A 20,986-nucleotide genomic window follows, 5' to 3' on the forward strand; every position below is an offset into this window, starting at 1 on the left:
TGTGCATACAATACAATTATCAGTTCTATAGATTGAGTGTCGATCCGATTTATCATATTTGAAAATATATCTATATAATTATATAATTATATAATTATATATATATATATATATATATATATATATATATATATGTATATAAAATAAAATAATAACCTCACAATTAAATTAATAGTTCATCGATTTAATGAAATACTACATTAAGAAATTTGTAAATACAACTTATTGTAGAAAACGTATATCACTTCAGCTGAAATTTCGAATCCATTCAAACCAAATTGATATTGTTTATCACATGTCGCCTTAAAAAAAAAAAAACCGCGCACGCACACACACACACACACACACACACACACACACACACACACACACACAACAAACACACCTATAAAAATACATCATAAAACCGAACGTGGTATATTTTTAAAAAGAAGAACGTATAAAAAGAAGAGCATAAGAAACCACCGTACAAGTTATAGTTTGTGATATTTAATTATCATTACATTAATTAAAACATTAAACATTTCAGCCACAATCTGGCCATCTTCAGTAAATTCATAATATTCTTAAAAAGACAAGATACAAAAAGAGCATAAAGAACCACACCACAGGTTATAATTTGTGATATTTACTTATTATTATATAAATTAAAACATTAAACGTTTCGGCCACAATCTGGCCATCTTCAGTAATACAATAGTCTTCATAAACCGCAAAAATACATTTAGTTGAAATTAAATTCAACAGTCCATTGTTGTAATAAAAATGACATGTTCTTTTTAGTATGAAGATGCTTCGTACAAAATGTTATAACGCCCATAGTCATATCAAGAAGTGTAGAACAAGAATTTCCAGATTCTGATTAAATTTAAATTTATATGTCATTAATTTCTCCTAGTCGAATATAAAGAAGTATAATCGTTACCTGTTTTACAGCCAAAAAGGAAAATAAATATCTGGCAGACTTTCCGTGTCACTTTGTTTATTGATACCTCTTATTTGTCTTTTTATGTGTATCATTTCGGAAATTCTTCTTTTTATTAAAGATTGTTCCTTGTCTAAAACTTTTATGTTTTCCCAATCTAACTTATGCATCTCGTTCAAACGGTGACGTGAAACCACCGAAAATTCGGAAGGTGATTTTCTTAAATCCGCTTTATGTTCTTTTATCCGAGTCTTTAATTTTCTTTTTGTTTGGCCTACATACGACGACTCACAATTTAAACAATCGATTTTGTAAACAATTCCACACTGGTCATCCCTGGACAAAGAATCTTTCCCCGTCTTAATAAATGCATTCATTTTATTCATGGGTTTGTACGCTATGTTAAAATCATGAACATGTGAGAGTTTTTTAAACTTTTCCGACACTGCTCAAATATGGCACCACAAGAAATTTCTTTGAATTAACATTAGAATCAATTTCTTTATTACATTTTTTACTTCTATTTTGTAATGTTTTAATTCTATTTTTTATTGTTGCAAATATAAACTTTAAGGGATAACCGTTACTTAAAAGAATGCGAATTAGTTCCGTGATGTTTTTTTCCTGAAATTTAGGATGGGACAAAAATAGAATTCTGTCCAGTTGCCCAATAATAACTCCCCTTTTATGTGTTAACGGATGATTGGAATAATAATTTAAATACCAGAATTGGTAGGTTTTTTGTACATATCAAAGATGATGTTTCCTTCTTGTTCAATTAATTTAACATCTAGGAAATTTATGCTATTTTTATCGCCACGGTCAACGGTGAATTTAAGCCTTTCGTGATATGAATTAAATAAAATAATTCTAAAACTTCCTCAACCTTTTCCTCATGTACCGCTAATACGATGTCATCCACGTAACGAAAATAAAACCTTAATGTTATTCTTGGTAATAATTTTGTGTTCTAAATCTTGTAAAACAATATTTGCCAGTATCGGAGACAAAGATGAAGATGGCCAGATTGTGGCCGAAACGTTTAATGTTTTAATTTATATAATAATAAGTAAATATCACAAATTATAACCTGTGGTGTGGTTCTTTATGCTCTTTTTGTATCTTGTTTTTTAAATTGATAACCACGTGAAAAATTTTTTTATATTCTTAAAAAGAGTTACATATAGTTGACATTAAATTTAACCATCGTGTTGTAATTATATAAATGTGTTCTTTCTAATTATTTAAATGTTCGCATAAGTAATGTTTTTATAAATGTATGCAACTTACAAGCATCAATAATTTCATAAAAAAAATCTCACATTTTTTTTCGCAACACGTATCTCACATTTTTATCTGTAGAATATATATGTTAGCAAATTTAAAAAAAATAAAATGATGTTTCAAAGGTGTCCTATTTGACGTGGAATGTCTCATAAATTGTAAGTATTATATATTATTGTAATAAAGTCATTTAAGGAGAAAACATGCTAAGTATTAACTTATTTTCAATGGTATGTATTAGGTGTTGGAATTAATTCGTAGCGTTTTACAAGAGATGGGAAGTGATGGGAAGTACTTTCATTAATGTATTTTTTAATGCTCATGTGAAATAAATAACATTCTTTCATTAAAAAAACGCTACGAATTAATTCCAACACCTAATACAAATTCAGTTGTTAATTTTTGCTCTTGTGTTGTTTTTTTTATCCTATTTTATTTTTTTTTATCCTTATTTTATTAGTCCTGTCAGTTTAAATATTAAATTAGCAGCGCCACTATGTTTTGGAAATACATAATATAGAATTGTTTTTGTTAGTACAAAATAGTATTACACAAATTAATTATTATTATATTAAATAAATTCAATTCTATTGATTTCTGATATTATTATTTTTTTCTTTTATTTTGAATTGGTCTTTTCTTTTATTTTGAATTGGTCAGCTTACAATATTAAGCAGCGCCAATTTTTTTTCGAAATGGCACACGGTACAAAATTATCATTAATGGTACAATTTAGTACAAAATAAATACTAAAAATCCCGATTTGATTCTGTTGATTTGGTCCTTCTAATTTTATAAAGCTAAAAAAACTTTTTATACAGACATGTGTGTATACTTGTTATCGCGAATAATATTTTACGTGCGTCAGTAGTCAAATTCGGAAGACGTCCGCACGAAATTCGAAAAGTTCCGGCTGAAGTGGTATTTTTCGCATATTACAGGTTTTTAAGATGCTAAGTCAACATTATTATTAAATCGATCAATTAATTTATAGTGACTGCAAAAAGTATATATTATATTCGTACAAAAAAAAATTTCATGTTTTTCAAAAATTTCGAAAACTCTACTCGAGTTATTTTGATATCCTAGAAATGTACAAAATTTGATCAAAATAATTTAAAATTGATTTCTTGGTAATTTGAAATTTTTTGAAAAAACGAAATTTTTCCTTCAACTTTATGCGGCGTCTATCAATTACTTTTCTTTATCAATTACGAGTCCTACTTATGAATACAATGTTTAGAAAATGTGAGACTGTTTTGATGTGTATGTCGAAATCAAATTTTCAATCAATGTTCTGAGGCATTTCTTGGAATGTTTGTGTAGTATTTGACGACATAGTCTCAAACATTTCTATTATAATTTTCTAAGAGTTTGTAAAATATTTGATCAGCAGATGTGTGTGTGTTTGCCAGGTTTTTGCAACGTGCTTTCAAACAGTGCAACCATCAGTAAAATTATTCATAAACAGTGTAACAGTTGTGATAAAATTGTTCATAAACAGAAATAACACAATCCCTCACTAATAATTTTCATCATGGTGCACGTATCCATCTGTTAACGTGTCCATCTGAACGATGTTGACGATCGCGAATTCGCCTTGTCCACGTACAGGTGATAACGAGCGATACAATCGACGCGACGCGATCGACGCAAACGCAAATCGGCTGATCAATCAAGACAATTCATAAAAAATGAAGTCATTTTTAAATTCGATGCGTTTTTAAGTTCGTGCTAAATCGCAAATACGAATTGGCAAAGTGAATTGAATCGAGAAAACAAACGTGGCTCCTTCCTTATAGGTGCAAACCCATAGAAAAGATGGTGGAAGTGCTCTTAGATCGAATCGACGGCCAAGAAGTAACCATCGTTGAGTCGGATTGCATACCAGATTCGCCAAGCGAGAATTCACCGGTCAATGAGAAGCTATCACCGATCCAGGAATTTTACAATGGTCAAAGTATTTTCATCACCGGCGGCACCGGTTTCATGGGTAAACTGCTCATCGAAAAGCTCCTCAGAACGTGTCCTGGAGTGACATCAATTTACTTACTGGTACGTCCAAAGAAAGGCAAGGACGTACATCAACGTACCGAAGACATCTTTGATGACACGGTGAGTCTTTAAATTACTTTAGAAACAAGCGAACCCTGTCCGTATTTGATAAATTTTTTAATAATTATATTTTGAATCATCTAAATTTTACCTTTTGATAAACAGATAATTTTTTTATCATTCAAATCTGTAATATTAAAATATCACAATTTGAGAAAATAAATCAAGCATCTTTATTATCTACATCTCGTAACAAATTTCTGTATAGTACGTGCGTCATCGATGGACATCAAATACTTTGACATCAGCGTTTTATTTATCTTCAAAACTAGAAGATTATTTCTTTCAATAATTTCAACTTCTTTCAACTTTTTTATTATCTTATTGAATCGATATTAATAAAATAATGACTTTCTAAATTTAATTGATGGGTTGACTATTACTTTAATTTACGCAGGTATTTTCAAAACTTAGAGACGAACAGCCCAAGTTCCGACATCAGATCGTTGCTATAGCGGGAGATTGCAGTCAACCGAATCTCGGAATATCTGCACAAGATCGGGCTACTCTTATCCGGGAAGTTTCGATTGTTTTCCATGTCGCAGCTACGGTTAGATTCGACGAGAAATTGAAATTAGCAGTGCCCATTAACGTCAGAAGTACAAGAGACGTTGTAAATCTCTGCAAGGAAATCACGAACTTGAAGGTATCATAAGGCCCAGATATTCAAGAAAAGAAAAACTATAATGAAATATTTTATTACTCGTCCAATTGACCGACTTACTTTAAAATAATATTTCCATTTAATTCTAATTCAAATAAGTTCTGATGAAAATTGTTCTTATAATTCTCATATAATTAATAAATAGTAATAAGGCTCTGTACGTATAAAACAATGTACACAAGAAGGGCAAAGAGCCAGTAATGTATAAGAGAACTTTAATTTAAATTAACATTAAAAATATAAACAATTATAATTAACAACAAACGAACGTTTCGACTCCAATCGAATCATTTTCAATGTAGTTTTAATGTACAACATCGTTCTAAATCAAAAATATATACAGGGCATTACAATGCTATTATAATTTTTAATATCTTATTTTTTATTCCGTGTAGTACGCTGCGAGTTATTTTTATCAAGAATCAAAGTACTCATAAAAAAATTCTGGAAAAGTAACCGTAAACAAAAAGAATTAATATTAACTACATAAAAATTAGTAATATAATAATGTACCTTGTGATATCAGTAAATGTCTTAAGAGTCCATTAATAAAAAGAGAGAAAAAAACGCAGGTAGATTGTAGTCCATTTCGTGGTACAATACATTAGTTTTTTTTTATTCTATAAATCATTTTACAAATTTTTTTAGCAAATTTGCAAAGGTAACGAACATCTAACTTTCACGATGTCAGATAACGAAATGTCAAGAAGAAAAACATTTATCGAGAACGGAAAATGGCAAAACAGGGGAGAAAAGGAAAGAATTCTTATATAATTTTTCGGAATTTCTATATAAAGTTCGAAATTTTTCAGAATAATTTCGGTATAAAGTTTATAACTTTTTAAATATCTTAGATTTTGTTATACAAATTGGAATAATTTTCAGATGTGTGTACACGCGCGCGTGTATGTGAATACACATAATTTTGAAATATATATTTTAAGATTTCTTAGAATTTTCCTTTCATAAGGAATAATAATAATTTGTCTCTCAAAGAGAACCTTCCAAATTTAAAGAAATGTAAGATATTTTTTCATAAATTAAAAATATTAAACATTTTTTTAAATATTATAAAGTATTATCAGAATTTTTCACCAGAGCAGAGTTAGGAATTATTATAGTGTTTTCTCGACATATCGCATGCATTTATGATAGATCATACCTATTTGTGTGAACGACGCCATTTAATGCAATTTTCTAGTCTTTTATACACGTATCAACTGCATATGCAAATTGCCCACAAAGTGTAATCGAGGAAAAGTTTTATGACCCGCCAATGGATTCCGATAAACTAATTGCGTTGATTGAATGCATTGAAGATAAATTGGCTGAAGATATCACTCCGCAGTAAGTGAAATATTTTCGATTGAATTCTTTTAGTGCACACGAAGAGAGAACGAAAAGAAAACTTGATATTCTAACCTTTACAGATTATTAGGAAAATGGCCTAATACCTATACTTTTACGAAAGCAGTTGCCGAGAATGTGATTAGGAAGCAAGCTGGTGATCTGCCGGTCGGCATTTTTCGTCCTGCTATTGGTATATACATATACATAATTTATTATTTTTAGTTAAATAAGAGAAATCCTATATTCGATCAAAACGGATGTTAGTGTTTAAAATTTGAATACACTTCTGTGTGAATTTGTATACATATTTAATTCTGCAAAACGCGCATCGAAATCTTTTAAACTGAAATCTTTTAGATTGAAATATAATCACAAATCATAAATCTACAAATAATTTATTGCGAAAAATATTGCTTCTGCCAGAATTCGAATCCTGATTTTTATTCATAATAATATTCAAAATTAAATTAAATATATTAAATCATTATATATTAATTTTATATTTTAGTAATATATAAATCAAAATATATAATAAAAGCTCTTGGTTGGAGAGAAATTTTTAAGAAATCTTTTTTGGAAAAAGAACCATTTTCAAGCTTCTATATTGTTATAATAATAAAGATAATTATATAGATAATAATAGTATTAATAATTTATATAATAATAATAATAATAATACAAAATTATATCGGCAACAATAAATTTAACTGAAAATTGCCTAATACTGACTAAACTGTACATGTAATTTGATATTTTATTTTCAGTGATCTCAACATATCTGGAACCGGCACGAGGTTGGATCGACAATTTATACGGTCCAACAGGAGTTGCTGCCGGTGCTGGAACTGGATTGCTGCGATCGATCCATTGTGATGGCTCGGTACACGCAAACGTAGTACCTGCAGATTTAACAGTCAATGCTTTAATTGCATGTGCATGGGACGTAGCGAATGATCAAAGGTGTGCATTATCATTTTTTAATCTTTTCCTGCATCAGTGCAGTTTGACGTCAGAATGACAATATATATACACACACATATGTGTATGTGTGTGTGTGTGTGTGTGTGTGTTTGTGTATATATCATCTAAAGACTTTAAATAATAAATTTATGTGTCAAATTGAAGTCTTTCATATTGATAAAATCAAATGTGACATGTATTTAAAAAAAAATATGTCATAATATTTTATATAAAATATATTATAAATATATATATGTATATAAAATATTACTTTTCGACATATAATTTATTATTTAAAGCGTTTAAACGATTTATAATTCATGTCATATATCATAAGATAGGATCTTATTTATACTATTGTAATAGTTACAAAAACTTTGATAGCTTTGACAGATTTAGTAACACTACACGGAGAGAATTTTCTTTTAAAATTTACCTTGAAGATATGGTAGTTGTAGTACAATACAATATTTTAAAGATTTTTACCATGCATTTCAATAAAATCAAACTTATTTTATACTTTATTGTAGTTTTATTAATAAATGAGAGAGATTTATTGTACATTAAAATTCTTCGAAATACAATGTTGCCCCACGACTGTCATATTTTCGGAGTCATAATATATGTCATAAATTAATTAAATGATGTTAAAATATAATAAATTCTAAGAAAAAATTCTCTTCGTCTAAAATATATAATTGAATAAATAATGAATATATAATTGCATCATTTTTCAGAATAAACAATAAATCACGCAGTGATGCCCCAATTTATAATTATGTGTCTACGGACAACCCAATAACTTATGATAATCTAAAAGACATGTCATCAAAATATGGTCTCCAAATTCCCTCGAACAGGGCGGTTTGGTATTACAGTTTCAGAAATAATAAGCACAGGATAATCCATCTTTTTTTCGTATATTTTTGGCATCTACTTCCAGCTTTACTGGTTGATACCGCAACTGTCTGCATAGGAAGACAACCGAGGTAAGGATAAAAAGAATTATGTAAAAGTTAGAGAAAGAGAGAGAGAGAGAGAGAATAATGAATTTTTCATTTTACGTATCCAAAATAAGAAAAAAGTCGTAAATTAAAATAGCATTAATATTAAAGAACAAAGGAGGATGCTCAAAAGACATTATTTAAGATGATTTTAAAATAAGAACAGATTATGAATACCGTCCAAAGTTTCGCGTTTCACAGTTGGTAGCCCTTAAACCCTATTAACGCGGAGTAGAAGTATGATTTGGCCGAACTGCATACACAATAGATTTGTTTTTTATTACTGCACTTTCTGAACTAGTACACACAGTGCAATAAGTTGAAGTGAAACAAATATACGTTTGTTTTTAGATACGTTTTGTTTATAGATTATATGAAATTGTTATGTGACTCATAACTCCTTATTGTTTTATCTAATTTTTAATCATTTTTGAGCCATTTCTCTCTCTTCATATATTTTTAATTATTAAAACTTCTTTCATATGGAGCTATTTTACCGGAATAGTATATAGAATATTAAAAATATTTTTCCTGTTACCTCTAAGTTTGAATAATTAAAGAATAATCATGAATTAGTTTTAAAACATCTAAAATAAAAGCTGATTCTATATTCGCAGCATCAAGTATACTGTGAACTAAAACCATCATTAATAATGAATTAAAATATATGTAAGAAATTATATTGTCATTTTTGCGCCCCTTCAAAATTTTTACACGAGGCAAGTGCCTCGCTCGTCATACCTTTATCCTGCTATTTATGCAGATCATTATTTAACATAGACTGTGTATTAAAGGTTACTTAAAGTTTATAAGAAGATACACAAATTTATGGATGTGCTGAACTATTTCTCCACGCAAGAATGGAAATTTACCAATGATCGATTACACGCGCTGATGGGGAAGCTCACATTCAAAGATCGTGAAAAGTTCTATTGTGATATACGAGATGTCGATTGGAATTTTTACTTCGAAACTTATATTCGCGGAATAAGAGTGTATCTCATTAAGGATCCCCTAGAAACCTTGCCGCAGGCACGCGTCAAATGGCAAAGGTACGAAATTTTCAATAATCTTTGGAAACAATAATCTTTAGTCCGCTTTTCTAATCCTATATGTTTTCATAACAAACTGAAAATTTTCATTTTTTTTTAATGTCTTCTATCTTTTCTTTGCTATTTTGTCATATCTTATATTTCAAATTTCTTTTAGTTTATTAAAAAAAAAATAGAGGCAAATCAGCATATTTTTTTCAAGCTGTATTCTGATATGTTTTTATTCTTTATTCTTTTTATCAAATATACTTAAAATTGAAAATGTTACATTTTAAAACTGTGAATTAAAATATATTAGAACTATATGTATATCTAATTTTATTATTTACTTTACAAAAATAAACAGATAAGAAACAACTCTTATTATAGATTATACTGGAGTCATCAAGTACTGAAACTCATTCTGGCTTACATCGCCTTGAGGCTCTTCTGGACGATTACATCTACACTGTTTGATTTTTTTTATCCAAAAGTGTGACAGAAATGATAGGAATAAGATTGCAAAAATCCAAGACATACGTCTTGGAGATGCAGGACCGAATGGTGGAGGGTGATATCTATATTTTTAAGGAAGAAGCATGATTGGACTCTCAGAGAAGTGTGAAACTTTCGTCAGAAAGATATGGAAGAACTAACAGAGAGGCATGTCGTAAGCCTATATACAAAACAGGCCAAATATTGCGAAACGAAAATGTAATGTATGAGCGATATGTGATGGGAAGAGCGTAGAACAACAGCAATTTGATCGTATTCTCGTCTCCAATGATCTTCACACAGACAAAAACTATTTGTAAAAATAAAACGTTACCTTATGTTCAAAGTAGGCTTGGTAGGTGTTATCTGAGAGAAAAGTTTAACCCTTTCGATACTAACGATGACTATAGTCGTCTAGCGTTGAACGCTCGCCGTGCACTAATGACGACTTTAGCTTAACAATTGTTTAAGTGTTATTACTATGGCTAAGGTCCATTTGATGCTTCGAAGCATTTGTAGCGTCAAGTGGATCGCACTCTATAAAACATGTTAAAGTATTATTCCTTTCCATCAATACTTTACACAGTAAAATTTAATTGTTATGTCCCTTCTTCGATGAAGTGACGTTCGTGTCATAATTGTCCCATACAGTGTACTCGAAATTCGACTGTCCGACAGCGGAGACATACTTAGTGACGAAAAAATAAAGCCGTATCGAAAAGGTTAACTTGGCTGGCGCGCGGTGCTTGTTTCACAAGACGCATTATATTTAATTTTTAATATTATAAGACGCGACGGTATAGAATATTATATCACTTATTTGTTACAATAACGACATAACTCGAAAATCAAAGTTTTCTAAAAAATAAGTTTTAATGTTTTGAATCATTAAAACGTTATATTAATTTTAAAATACAATTTTGATAATCAATTCATTTTGATAATTAATTCAAGACAAACGAAATAATTGGAGCGTAATATTCTTACAAACAATTTTAATGGTTGTTCTTCTTATACATGAGATTCGGAGATTCCATTCGTAAATTCATACGTTTCGATTTAGAGTCATCTTCAGTGAAATTTAGTCGAACATAATATGTATGAGTAATATAATAAAGAGACTGAATGTTAAAATAAAAAATAACATATGTCAGTGACAGTTATATTATTAAAAACAAAAAACGAAAAACTAAAAGAACATAAATATTCCGCAAACATACTAAGCTTCCAAGAATAAACATAATCATTTGCATATATTATTTAAAATTAAAAAATATGTGTGATATAAATAATTTGTATTTATTTATATATTAAGACTGAACCTGAATGTGCATATCTCAAATATCAATCTTCTTCCTAAAAAAACGTTCTAATATCTTGATATTCTCCCAATCAAATTCATATTTTAATGATATTCTGTAATCTATAATTATATTAGATATTGGAATTAATTCGTAGCGTTTTACAAGTGATGGGAAGTACTTTCATTAATGTATTTTTTAATGCTCATGTGAAATAAATAACATTCTTTCATTAAAAACGCTACGAATTAATTCCAACACCTAATAATATACCGATTTAATATTTATGATGCTATTAATGTGGGGACAATAATGTGTTCTTGGATTCTTGTTTTTAGTAGTTGCCTGTTTGCCATACATAAGATAATGGATTTGCAGATAAAAAATTTTGGTAATAATTGATATAGAAGAATGTTCTTTTAAGTATATTCTTTTTTTTTAATGCAATTTTGATAGTAATTGATATATGTATAAGAAGAATAAAAAAATGTTCTTTTAAAACATATTCTTTCTTTTTTTTCTTCATATTTTCGTTCTTTTTCTTCAAGAAATTCAAAGATAACATTTTTTAACAAAGTCTCATAAGACCGCAATGTGAATACACAATAAGTAATGAAAAATAATTTATTGCGAAAAATATATAATTTTTTACTTATATTGTTAATGTAGCAAATAAGCGATATGTAGAACGCGTTAAGTTCAACAAATTTACGCGTTAAGTTCAACAAATTTACAACAATATATATATAAATAAACAATTTAGCATAATATATAAGTATGATTCTAGAGAGTTCGGTTTGAGAATGCATATTTTAAATCAAATAATGATTCATGAGTATAGTATGTTATTCTGATCAAATTAATTAACATCTATGTCTTATGATATATATTGATAATGTATTAAATAAAATTATCATAGTCGATAGCATTGTGGCAATTGAATAATATTTGAAAGTGATAGCGTACAAAACAAAAATTCATATCTGAAAAAACTTTTCTCTGTATCCTTTCATTTATTTTGATGAATTAATGAAAATTATATAATTAAAAATAAAAATATTTTAAAGTATTTTAATATCCCAAAAACATAAAAAATTTAAAGATATAAATATTTTAACGTTTAAATTTTATAAGCAAAATGGACAAGAAATCAGTCTTTTGCTTATTTAAGGCCCAATTATGCCAACATTATTTTAACTGTGAGATTTAAAACCCTTTTTTTTTTAAATCGAGAAAAAAAAACAGAAAGGAAGAGTTTTAAGCCTTGCTTAAAGTTAAAATAATGTTGGTACAATCGGACCTAAGCTAAATAAAGTCTAATTTTGCCGTACGTTTAATTCTCATTACTTTACATCAGTTTTTATTTTGATAAAATATTAAAGTACAAACAACTGTTTTCGCAACGGTCAGAAGAATTGTTGCCATAGAAGAAAAAATTAGTTAAAATCAAAATGCAAACTTCTTATGGCTTTACACAGTTTGATTAAATTCATGAGCATGTCACCTGTCGTCACTCGTACTTATCTTACGAATCAGCATTTCGGTGTGCGCATCATAATCTTTTCAACAAATATAAAGTAAGAGATAACGAGTATGCATGACTGTTTCGCGAAAAGATAAAAAGAGAAGATAAAAAGAGAAACATACCTTATTGCTTGGTAGTTTATACTTGATAACACAGTTCAATAAAAGAAAATTAGTCATTTCCTATAGTTTTTTAGACGCTAAAACCAAATCCGATTGTAGAATTACTATATGACACAATTTTGAAAAATTTACAATTAAAGTTGCAAAAAAGGGCTATTTTCATGTATTTTCTAATTCACAGCTTTTCCACAATTAGACCCCAATATTTAGCAAAAATAAATAACTTGTTAACCATAACGGATATAAAAAATTCTTTTTGAGGGTTAAAAATCATAACAACATACTAAATTTTGATTGCAAGAACACTTCTCCAGCATTTTGTAGTTCTAATATGACAAAATATGTGAAAATAGTTCTTTTTTGTAAAATTAATCCTTTTTTAATTACAAATTTCTCAAAATTGTGACGTGATAGAACAATTCTACAATCAAATTCAAATTCAACGTTCAAAAATACTACGGGAAATAACTAATCTCGTTTTGGTGTTCGAAAAAAAATTTTTTTTTGTTGAATTGTGTAATCGTACTTTGTTTTTACTGTTTTTTAGATATGCGCATGATCTACGACCGAACCAAAGGCCTCTCAATGAGAGAAAGTGTATTTTGTTGGAAATTGCGGCAAATGAACCGTATGTATGTATACATGCGTGCGCGGGTATATATAGAGATTCATAATGAATAAATCGAGATGCGATGGCAATTTAGATATTAATCCGTTACAAACGAATGCAAGTTTTTAACTCAAATGTTAATCAGAAAATTTTAGGGCCCTATTTCGTAATCCTTAATAATATACATATATTAAATTATTGTCGCAAAACTTTTCTTGTTCAAGAAGAGTCAAGATATACACACATATATATATTTTATATATATATATATATATATATATATATATATATCTTATTTGGAAAAGAGGAGCCAATATATATATATATATATATGTGTGTGTGTGTGTGTGTATATATATATATATATATATATATATATATATATATATGTATATTTCTTATTTTTTTATTAAATGCTGACTTTACAATGCGTAATGTAGAATATTTTTTATTTTGGGTTAAAGGCTTCATTTTGTTACGTGTAAGAATTGATGAAGACCAAGTAAAGGTCGAAAATGTTATTCTTGTATTAGTAAATTAATTAATAAAAAAATTTTTTTACATTTATCCCAGTATTGCTCCTTTCTAGTTGCTTTTTTTTAAACTTTACTTTGCAAAAGACGAACAACTGTATATGCAGGGTGTCTCAAAATTCGAGGGTAATATTATTGCAGCGTAACTTCGTGAAAAATTAAATAATAAAATTGTACACCATTTTTTCCGTAAAGTTAATTGCCGGAAAAAGAGTCCAAGTAGAATTGTGCCTTTATTCCGCCCATCTCTTCAATTTCTAAATCATAAACGTTGATTAAAGTCACCTATCCATGTGATAGTGTGCATATAACGGTAATGTTTTATTTAGTATCTATCATTGCATAATATGTGATGACTTTTTAACCAATCCTTATCATTAGTCAGATTTTAAACGTTCATACTTAAAAAATTACTTCACTAAGAAAAAAATGGCTTACACTTTTATTATACTTAATTTTCCACGAAATTTCAAGCTGCAATAATATTGTCAAATTTCGAGATACCTTACATATATATTAGGTGTTGGAATTAATTCGTAGCGTTTTTAATGAAAGAATGTTATTTATTTCACATGAGCATTAAAAAATACATTAATGAAAGTACTTCCCATCACTTGTAAAACGCTACGAATTAATTCCAACACCTAATACATATAAAAAATTCACCTACAAATCATATAACGTTATTCCTAAAAAACTCGAGTCGAAAAATCCTCTATCATTTTATGATTTTCGTAATGGTTGACGAAATATTAATTTCTAAAAATAGCCGAATAAAAGATTGTTGAATCATCATAGCGCTACATCATTCGTGAGCAGACTTTATAAAATATCCTCTATAATTTTCGTATTCCATTTGGCGAAAATTTTTTACAATTCTGCATAAAATTTTTCAAAATTTCTATATAAATTTCAGAATTTCTGTATGATTTTATAACTTTTTAAAAAATTTCTCATATTTTTTATACAAATTGAAATACTTTTCAGAAATGTTAAAAAAGTCTACATATTTCTATAATATTTTGTATATATATAAATTCTGAAATATATTCTAAAATTTCTTATTTTATATATTAATTTGTGGAAAAACTTATAAAATCTGAAAAAGTTCAAAATACTTTTTTTCAGAAATTTTCATAAATTTAAAATAAATATGATAAATATTGAAAAATATTGCGAGATGTTATGAGAGAATTTTTTTCATCAGAACATTAACCCTATAACAACATCTATACACTCTTTGTCGTAAACTCAATAACTGTTAGAATGGTTCTGAGTTTGTGACAATTTTATGATTATTTTATGACTATTTTATTGTTAATGACAATTATCATTTATAAAAAAAAAAGATGTAATAAAAATCGATAATAATGTCATTTAAGGATTACAGAATAAGACCCATAAATTTCAAAGCGTCACAATGACCGTCAATTTATCTGTAAAACAAAATTTTATCGATGATTAATGAGCAAAGTTTATAAATAGATAAACGAATCGAACATTCAATTCTGTCGAAGAATAATGTTAGATAATTAGTTTGCACTCTCTCACGTTCGATATCATTGAATCAAAGAGCGTCATTAATATTTTTTCTATCAGGAACAGCTTATTATTTATATTCTCACTTTTGAATATATATATATTATCGAGATTAATTGTTAAAATTACACATAAAAATCGTGACAGAGATCGGAATAAAAAAATAAGTTTGGCCCATGAGGGGATCGAACCCGCGACCTTCGCGTTATTAGCACGACGCTCTAACCAACTGAGCTAATGGGCCAGACGTTCAACAATTGCACAGCAATTCCTTTCGAATTTGTGATCTCTGAAATATTTGCGTAAGAATAAAAAAGGGTAATCGCGAAATAATTAAACAACCACATTTGCGTTTTTTATTCAACAATCGCAAATAAAAAGGTTAAAATAATTGTTCCTAGTATTTTTTTTTCTAGTTCTTTGTTCACGCCTATTTTTAGATACTCTAATGCATATAATAATTGAATTTCAATTCGAATACAATCGATGGGCATAGGATGCGAAGGGATTAGAGAGATGTGTAGCGAATATACGAACATTTTGATAGTATCATCCGGTAAAAAAAGTCTCAAAGTATGAATATAAACACATACATAAAATTATGCATACATAAAATATGTCCAAATATATTTCCTTTTGTATAAATTCTGTTTGCATATACGGGAAATAATAAGTAGAATTAAGGAATAATCAGAAGAATAATTTTCACTCTGTTCTTTATAAAAAGTGATGTTTGAAATAAATTAGGAGAAACTATCCATATATAATTATATGTACAATAATAATATATACAATCACACGAAAAAAAATAGATTGAGTGATTTAACAAGGCTATGTATATAGTTTGTTGCATGACTTCAATATCTATATAACTAAACAAATTTAGTAGTATAACAAAAAAATTATATCTATAAACAATTATCATTGCTAATTCAGCTAATTCTTTGCTACAATGAAAATTGCTAACAAGTTTCCTTCATTACAAAGCAAAAGTATACATCGTTTTAGTTAGCATATTTTATTAAAATTTTGATTTATATATTGAATTGATTTTCATAAAAAGTAATTACCTTTTCTATATTAATTTTCTGTGTTATTACAGTAAATATGATTAGCTATAATCGCTAATTTTATTCAGATGTGCAACTTTGCTGCTTTAACATAAAAAAAACAAACTATCCGGATATTATGCCAGTAATTTTGCTGAATTAGTAAAGTTTTTAATTATTTTAAATCTCTTTTTTTTTCCGTGTGTATATTTATTAGAATATTAAGTAATCGCAATTTTTTTTTGTATATTGTTTTGTATATAGATTACTTGATTATATTATAGATTACTTTTACCGGGCGTATAATTGCTATTGTTGCAAAATATCTTTTGTTATAAGTTCGTATAAGATTGTGCAAATAAAGATATTTGTATATAGAAACATACGAGTGTTGTTGATGCGCATCCTAGATACCTACGGAATAATGCTTATGGGAAATGTCGGAATAAAATACGATCAAAATTATTCCGTTTTCTCTAAAAAAAATCATACTAGAAATCTAGGAAATAATTGAATAATTCCGATCAGAATTTATTCCGACATTTCCCATAAGTACGCATTATGGATTATTCAGAATAAATTCCAAATTATTCGATTATTCCCTAGATTTTTATTGTGATTTGTAGAGAAAACGAAATAATTCTGATCGAAATCCATTCCATTTCCTGTTTCATGTTTTTATTTTTCCCCGAAATTCCTTGAAAAATGATATTACAAATGTTTTTACCACCAACAAAGTATAAAATATTAAAATTACAGCTGCAGTCACTTGAATGAACTTTCAAATCAGTTAAAAGAGGCCGATGGAAACGCGCTGACACGACTAATTGTCAATGGATTAAGACATCGCAGTCGACGTCAGTTGGCTCATCTTGAGCATACTAAATACATATTTAATATACTGACGAAATAAGCAGGATGCACACATAGACGCAGCACAATGGACAATGGAGACATTATAATGAATTGCAGATCGAACTAGTTACTAGATCATTATTTAAACAAAACTTATTATGAAGAACATAATTTGATTACTTATTATCTCATAAATTAGTAATGAGCCACCGCGATCTGCGGGCTGTAAGTATGCTAATTAATTTTCTACAGCCTGCCGGCTCATCACAGAAAATATAATTGTATTTTCTATTTTATGTAAACTATTATATTAAAATAATAACCCAAATATGAGAAGCGCCATTTAACCGTCAAGATATTAAACTAATACATAAATGTATTTAAAATGAGTTTTAAATGAATTTATCTCAAAATGATTGCATACCGTTACTATCGGACATAATCCGTCTGAAATATTTAATAATTCCCCCAAATTTAATTACATACATTTTAAAACTTGTAAAGAGCTTATTGCCAAAAATACAGTCAACTCTCCTATAACACGATTGATTCATGTTGTATCGAAACCGTGCTAAGGAAAACTTAAAAGTAAAGAAAAACCTGAGAGGATATGAGGGCCTTTTTCGCTGTAACCGCAAAATGCATTACTGCTCTCTGAAGAAGTGGATGTAAACCATATAATAATTTTTTTGCGCTGCTCCTGATGGAAATAAATTGCTGAAATAATTAAAATCTATCAAATGAATAGATTTCAATGATTTCAGCAATTTATTTCCATCAGGAGCATCACCAAAAAATGGATATTATTGTGTAGTTTACATCCACTTCTTCAGAGGACAGTAGTATGCAGGAGCATTTTGCGGTTACAAGAAAAAGGCCCCCATGTCCTCTCTCTTAGGTTTCTCTCTGATAGAACCAGAGAGAAGGGGCCAATCTGGCTTTTTTCGTGACTTGAAAGCAGTATTGTTAGACGTACCGGGTTTCAGGTCCGCATGCGCGTCCAATGTAGCTTCAATAACGTATCGGTTACTAGTAAATAGATTATTAGTCGCTTAGGATTGAAAATGTTAAAAATTTTATATTTTATATTTTACATATTTTACATATGTATACATATATACAAATATATATAAATATATATAAATATATATAATATATTTCTATATGTGTATACATGTATGTAAAATATATTAAAATTTTCAACATTTTTAAAAAAATTTTATATAAGCGATTAATGGTCTCTTATTTACTAGTATCCGGTACGTTACTGAAGCTATTGGACGCGCATGGGTCTGAAACCCGGCTTGTCTAACAAGCTTGGAAGCTTCCATATACTAGCGACAACAATTTTATAGAGTGATACGGCGAATTACGTATCATATTGACATCACTGCCGATAAAAGATCCGATCTTTTTTCATATTCTAAAACTAAACTTCTAGCACGCTTCATTTTCTTTCTTTTTTTCTCACATTAGGGAGAAAAAGATAAAGATAAACAATGCAAGAAGTTCAGTCAGGGTATAGAAAAAGAACAAGCCTAAAGTAGCGTCGAAAAATTGATGTGGTGCGACACATCAATTTTTTAATAAAATACGGTTAATTTTTATTTTAGCAAAATATTACAGATACTCATTCTTTATATTTTACAGTGTGTTCTGGGTAAACTTAAATCTTTGGTAGAGAAAGTTGATACACACAACTTGTCGGTCGGTACTCATAATTGACTTTACACACTATATCAAACTCGCATGCATAAATTCAATAACAAGAGATATCCAGGATTAAGTTTACTCTAATCTATTTTAACTTATCCATTTTAAAACAAAATATGTATGGAATGTTATACATATATTTATCTGTATATTGTTATTAAATTTATACATATATGCATCTAGATATGGTATACTAATAAAATTACCATATATCCGTTATCTCAATAAAAACGTAATTAATTCGTCACTCACTCACCGATTCGATGCGCAACAGTGGAGTTACATCTGGGACATCGCTACAATGATACTGTAACAAAAAATTAAAATCCAAATTAAAACACGATAAAGAAATAATCATTTAAAAAAAATTATTACTATATAAACGCATGCAGTTTTCTGAAAAATAATCATGCAATTTTGAAAATATAATTTTTATAGAAATCTAATTTTGTATCCATTATTTAATTAGACAATATATAATATATTTTCCAAAAAGATCTTAACAAGAATAAATTTGTATAAAATTTTTAAGTAATTTTTAAGTAATTTTTAAGTAATTCTCTTTTTTTCTAATTACTATATTTAAATCATTGTCAAATAAAATGATTTAACAAGCAAAAAAAAGATTAATTTTATACAAGTAAAAAATAATATTTACCGCAAAGTTGCTCCACCAGTGTCTCTTTCAGACCTGCTCCTCCTCTCAGGAAAACTGTAAAATATGATAAGGGTCAATGAAATGGACTAAAGATTAATAAAAAAAGCGAAATATTTTTTTATTACCGACAAACAATTTCAAAATTATGCTCAATTTTTTATATGGATCGTATCACGAAAGATGCACAAAAACAAAAAATTAATTAAATATTAATTATACAACTATATTAATTGTGAAAGCAGGAATCGCATAAATTGCATGAGAGTATTTATTAACATTCCTTTTTTATGATTCATATGATATTCGTTCAAAGTATAATATAAGAGTTACATCTATTCAAGCGAAAAAAACATTTTCGTTAAACAAAAATAATTCCTTAGTGTCATCTGTAATTATCGCAAAATCATAACAAATTTTGTTTTCCATCGCGTTTTGATTCCAAATGAATGAGTCAAATGAAATATATATCTATTCTGTGATACATGATCGTCATCTCGAGTCTTTTATGAATAATAATTAATCGCGCGAGCTAATAATCGTATATTGTGAATATTCATAAAGTACAATAGTATTTCGTATTAGTAATTCGTATTTATTTAGCATTTTTCGCAATTACGTCAAAATATTCAAAATATTTCAAAAAGATATGTGTATTTATGTAATTGAAATAGAAAATACTTATTCCAATCTCACTTACGTGTTCTCATGTCCCTCTATGTCATCAACAGATTTCCTAACCTGAATAGTCATCAATTTTAATAATTAATACCTCGGTTTACAGGGCAGAGCGACACTTTCTTTTGTCAGATTCGTTAATTTCATGCAAAAATGCGTCGAATGAGCCTAATTTTATCAAGATCGCAGGTGCACAATGAAAAGGATAAACTCAACAATTATTTATAATTACCGAGACACTCGTTGACTTTAACCGCGCAAATGACACACAGCACTTACAAAGTGTTAACAAAACGTTAAAAAAAAAGTGCATATAATTGCTTTTTTAGCGCTTTGCAAACACTGTTTTGCTACTTCGGCTAGAGTGGATGTAAAGAGAGTGGCGCCAATTAGACGGAAGTCGCCATTACCTGCACATATTTATGACGCATGAAAAGGCATCTTAATTCGCTGTCACAACAGAGCCAATCACAGAGTAGTCGGCATTGGCCGATTTCTATCTAGTGTGTTACAAATATAAGTTTTGGAACGCACCCCTAGAAAATCTCTAGCCTATCTCTAGCGGCTAGCTCTCTACT

At 28.5% G+C, this 20,986-nt stretch overlaps 1 protein-coding gene, 1 long non-coding RNA gene and 1 other non-coding gene across 6 annotated transcripts in view; 1 reads left to right on the forward strand and 2 right to left on the reverse strand.

The window, feature by feature from the left end:
• Nucleotides 1-12,999, forward strand: part of LOC105147934 (fatty acyl-CoA reductase wat) — a 37,488-nt gene extending 24,489 nt beyond the window's left edge. For all 4 annotated transcript variants that reach the window (XM_087410716.1, XM_087410717.1, XM_087410718.1 and 1 more), the window contains 8 exons: nucleotides 4,012-4,324; nucleotides 4,722-4,970; nucleotides 6,190-6,335; nucleotides 6,419-6,528; nucleotides 7,103-7,298; nucleotides 8,036-8,287; nucleotides 9,097-9,354; nucleotides 9,724-12,999. In XM_087410716.1, the coding sequence (XP_087266842.1) occupies nucleotides 4,012-4,324; nucleotides 4,722-4,970; nucleotides 6,190-6,335; nucleotides 6,419-6,528; nucleotides 7,103-7,298; nucleotides 8,036-8,287; nucleotides 9,097-9,354; nucleotides 9,724-9,832 (1,633 nt within the window). In that variant the 3' untranslated portion in view covers nucleotides 9,833-12,999. The remainder of the gene's footprint in view (nucleotides 1-4,011; nucleotides 4,325-4,721; nucleotides 4,971-6,189; nucleotides 6,336-6,418; nucleotides 6,529-7,102; nucleotides 7,299-8,035; nucleotides 8,288-9,096; nucleotides 9,355-9,723) is intronic.
• Nucleotides 7,130-20,835, reverse strand: LOC105147926 (uncharacterized). Its single transcript, XR_846356.2, has 5 exons — nucleotides 20,641-20,835; nucleotides 20,431-20,471; nucleotides 19,734-19,787; nucleotides 19,332-19,382; nucleotides 7,130-7,237 (listed from the first exon to the last, which is right to left on the reverse strand). It is a non-coding gene; the product is annotated as an uncharacterized LOC105147926 (long non-coding RNA).
• On the reverse strand, nucleotides 15,629-15,702 carry TRNAI-AAU (transfer RNA isoleucine (anticodon AAU)). The gene has a single exon. It is a non-coding gene; the product is annotated as a tRNA-Ile (tRNA).
• Nucleotides 20,836-20,986: the final 151 nt, after the last annotated feature.

Source organism: Acromyrmex echinatior, chromosome 10, assembly GCF_024713525.1.
Source record: "Acromyrmex echinatior isolate Ae372 chromosome 10, ASM2471352v2, whole genome shotgun sequence".
NCBI lineage: Eukaryota > Metazoa > Arthropoda > Insecta > Hymenoptera > Formicidae > Acromyrmex > Acromyrmex echinatior.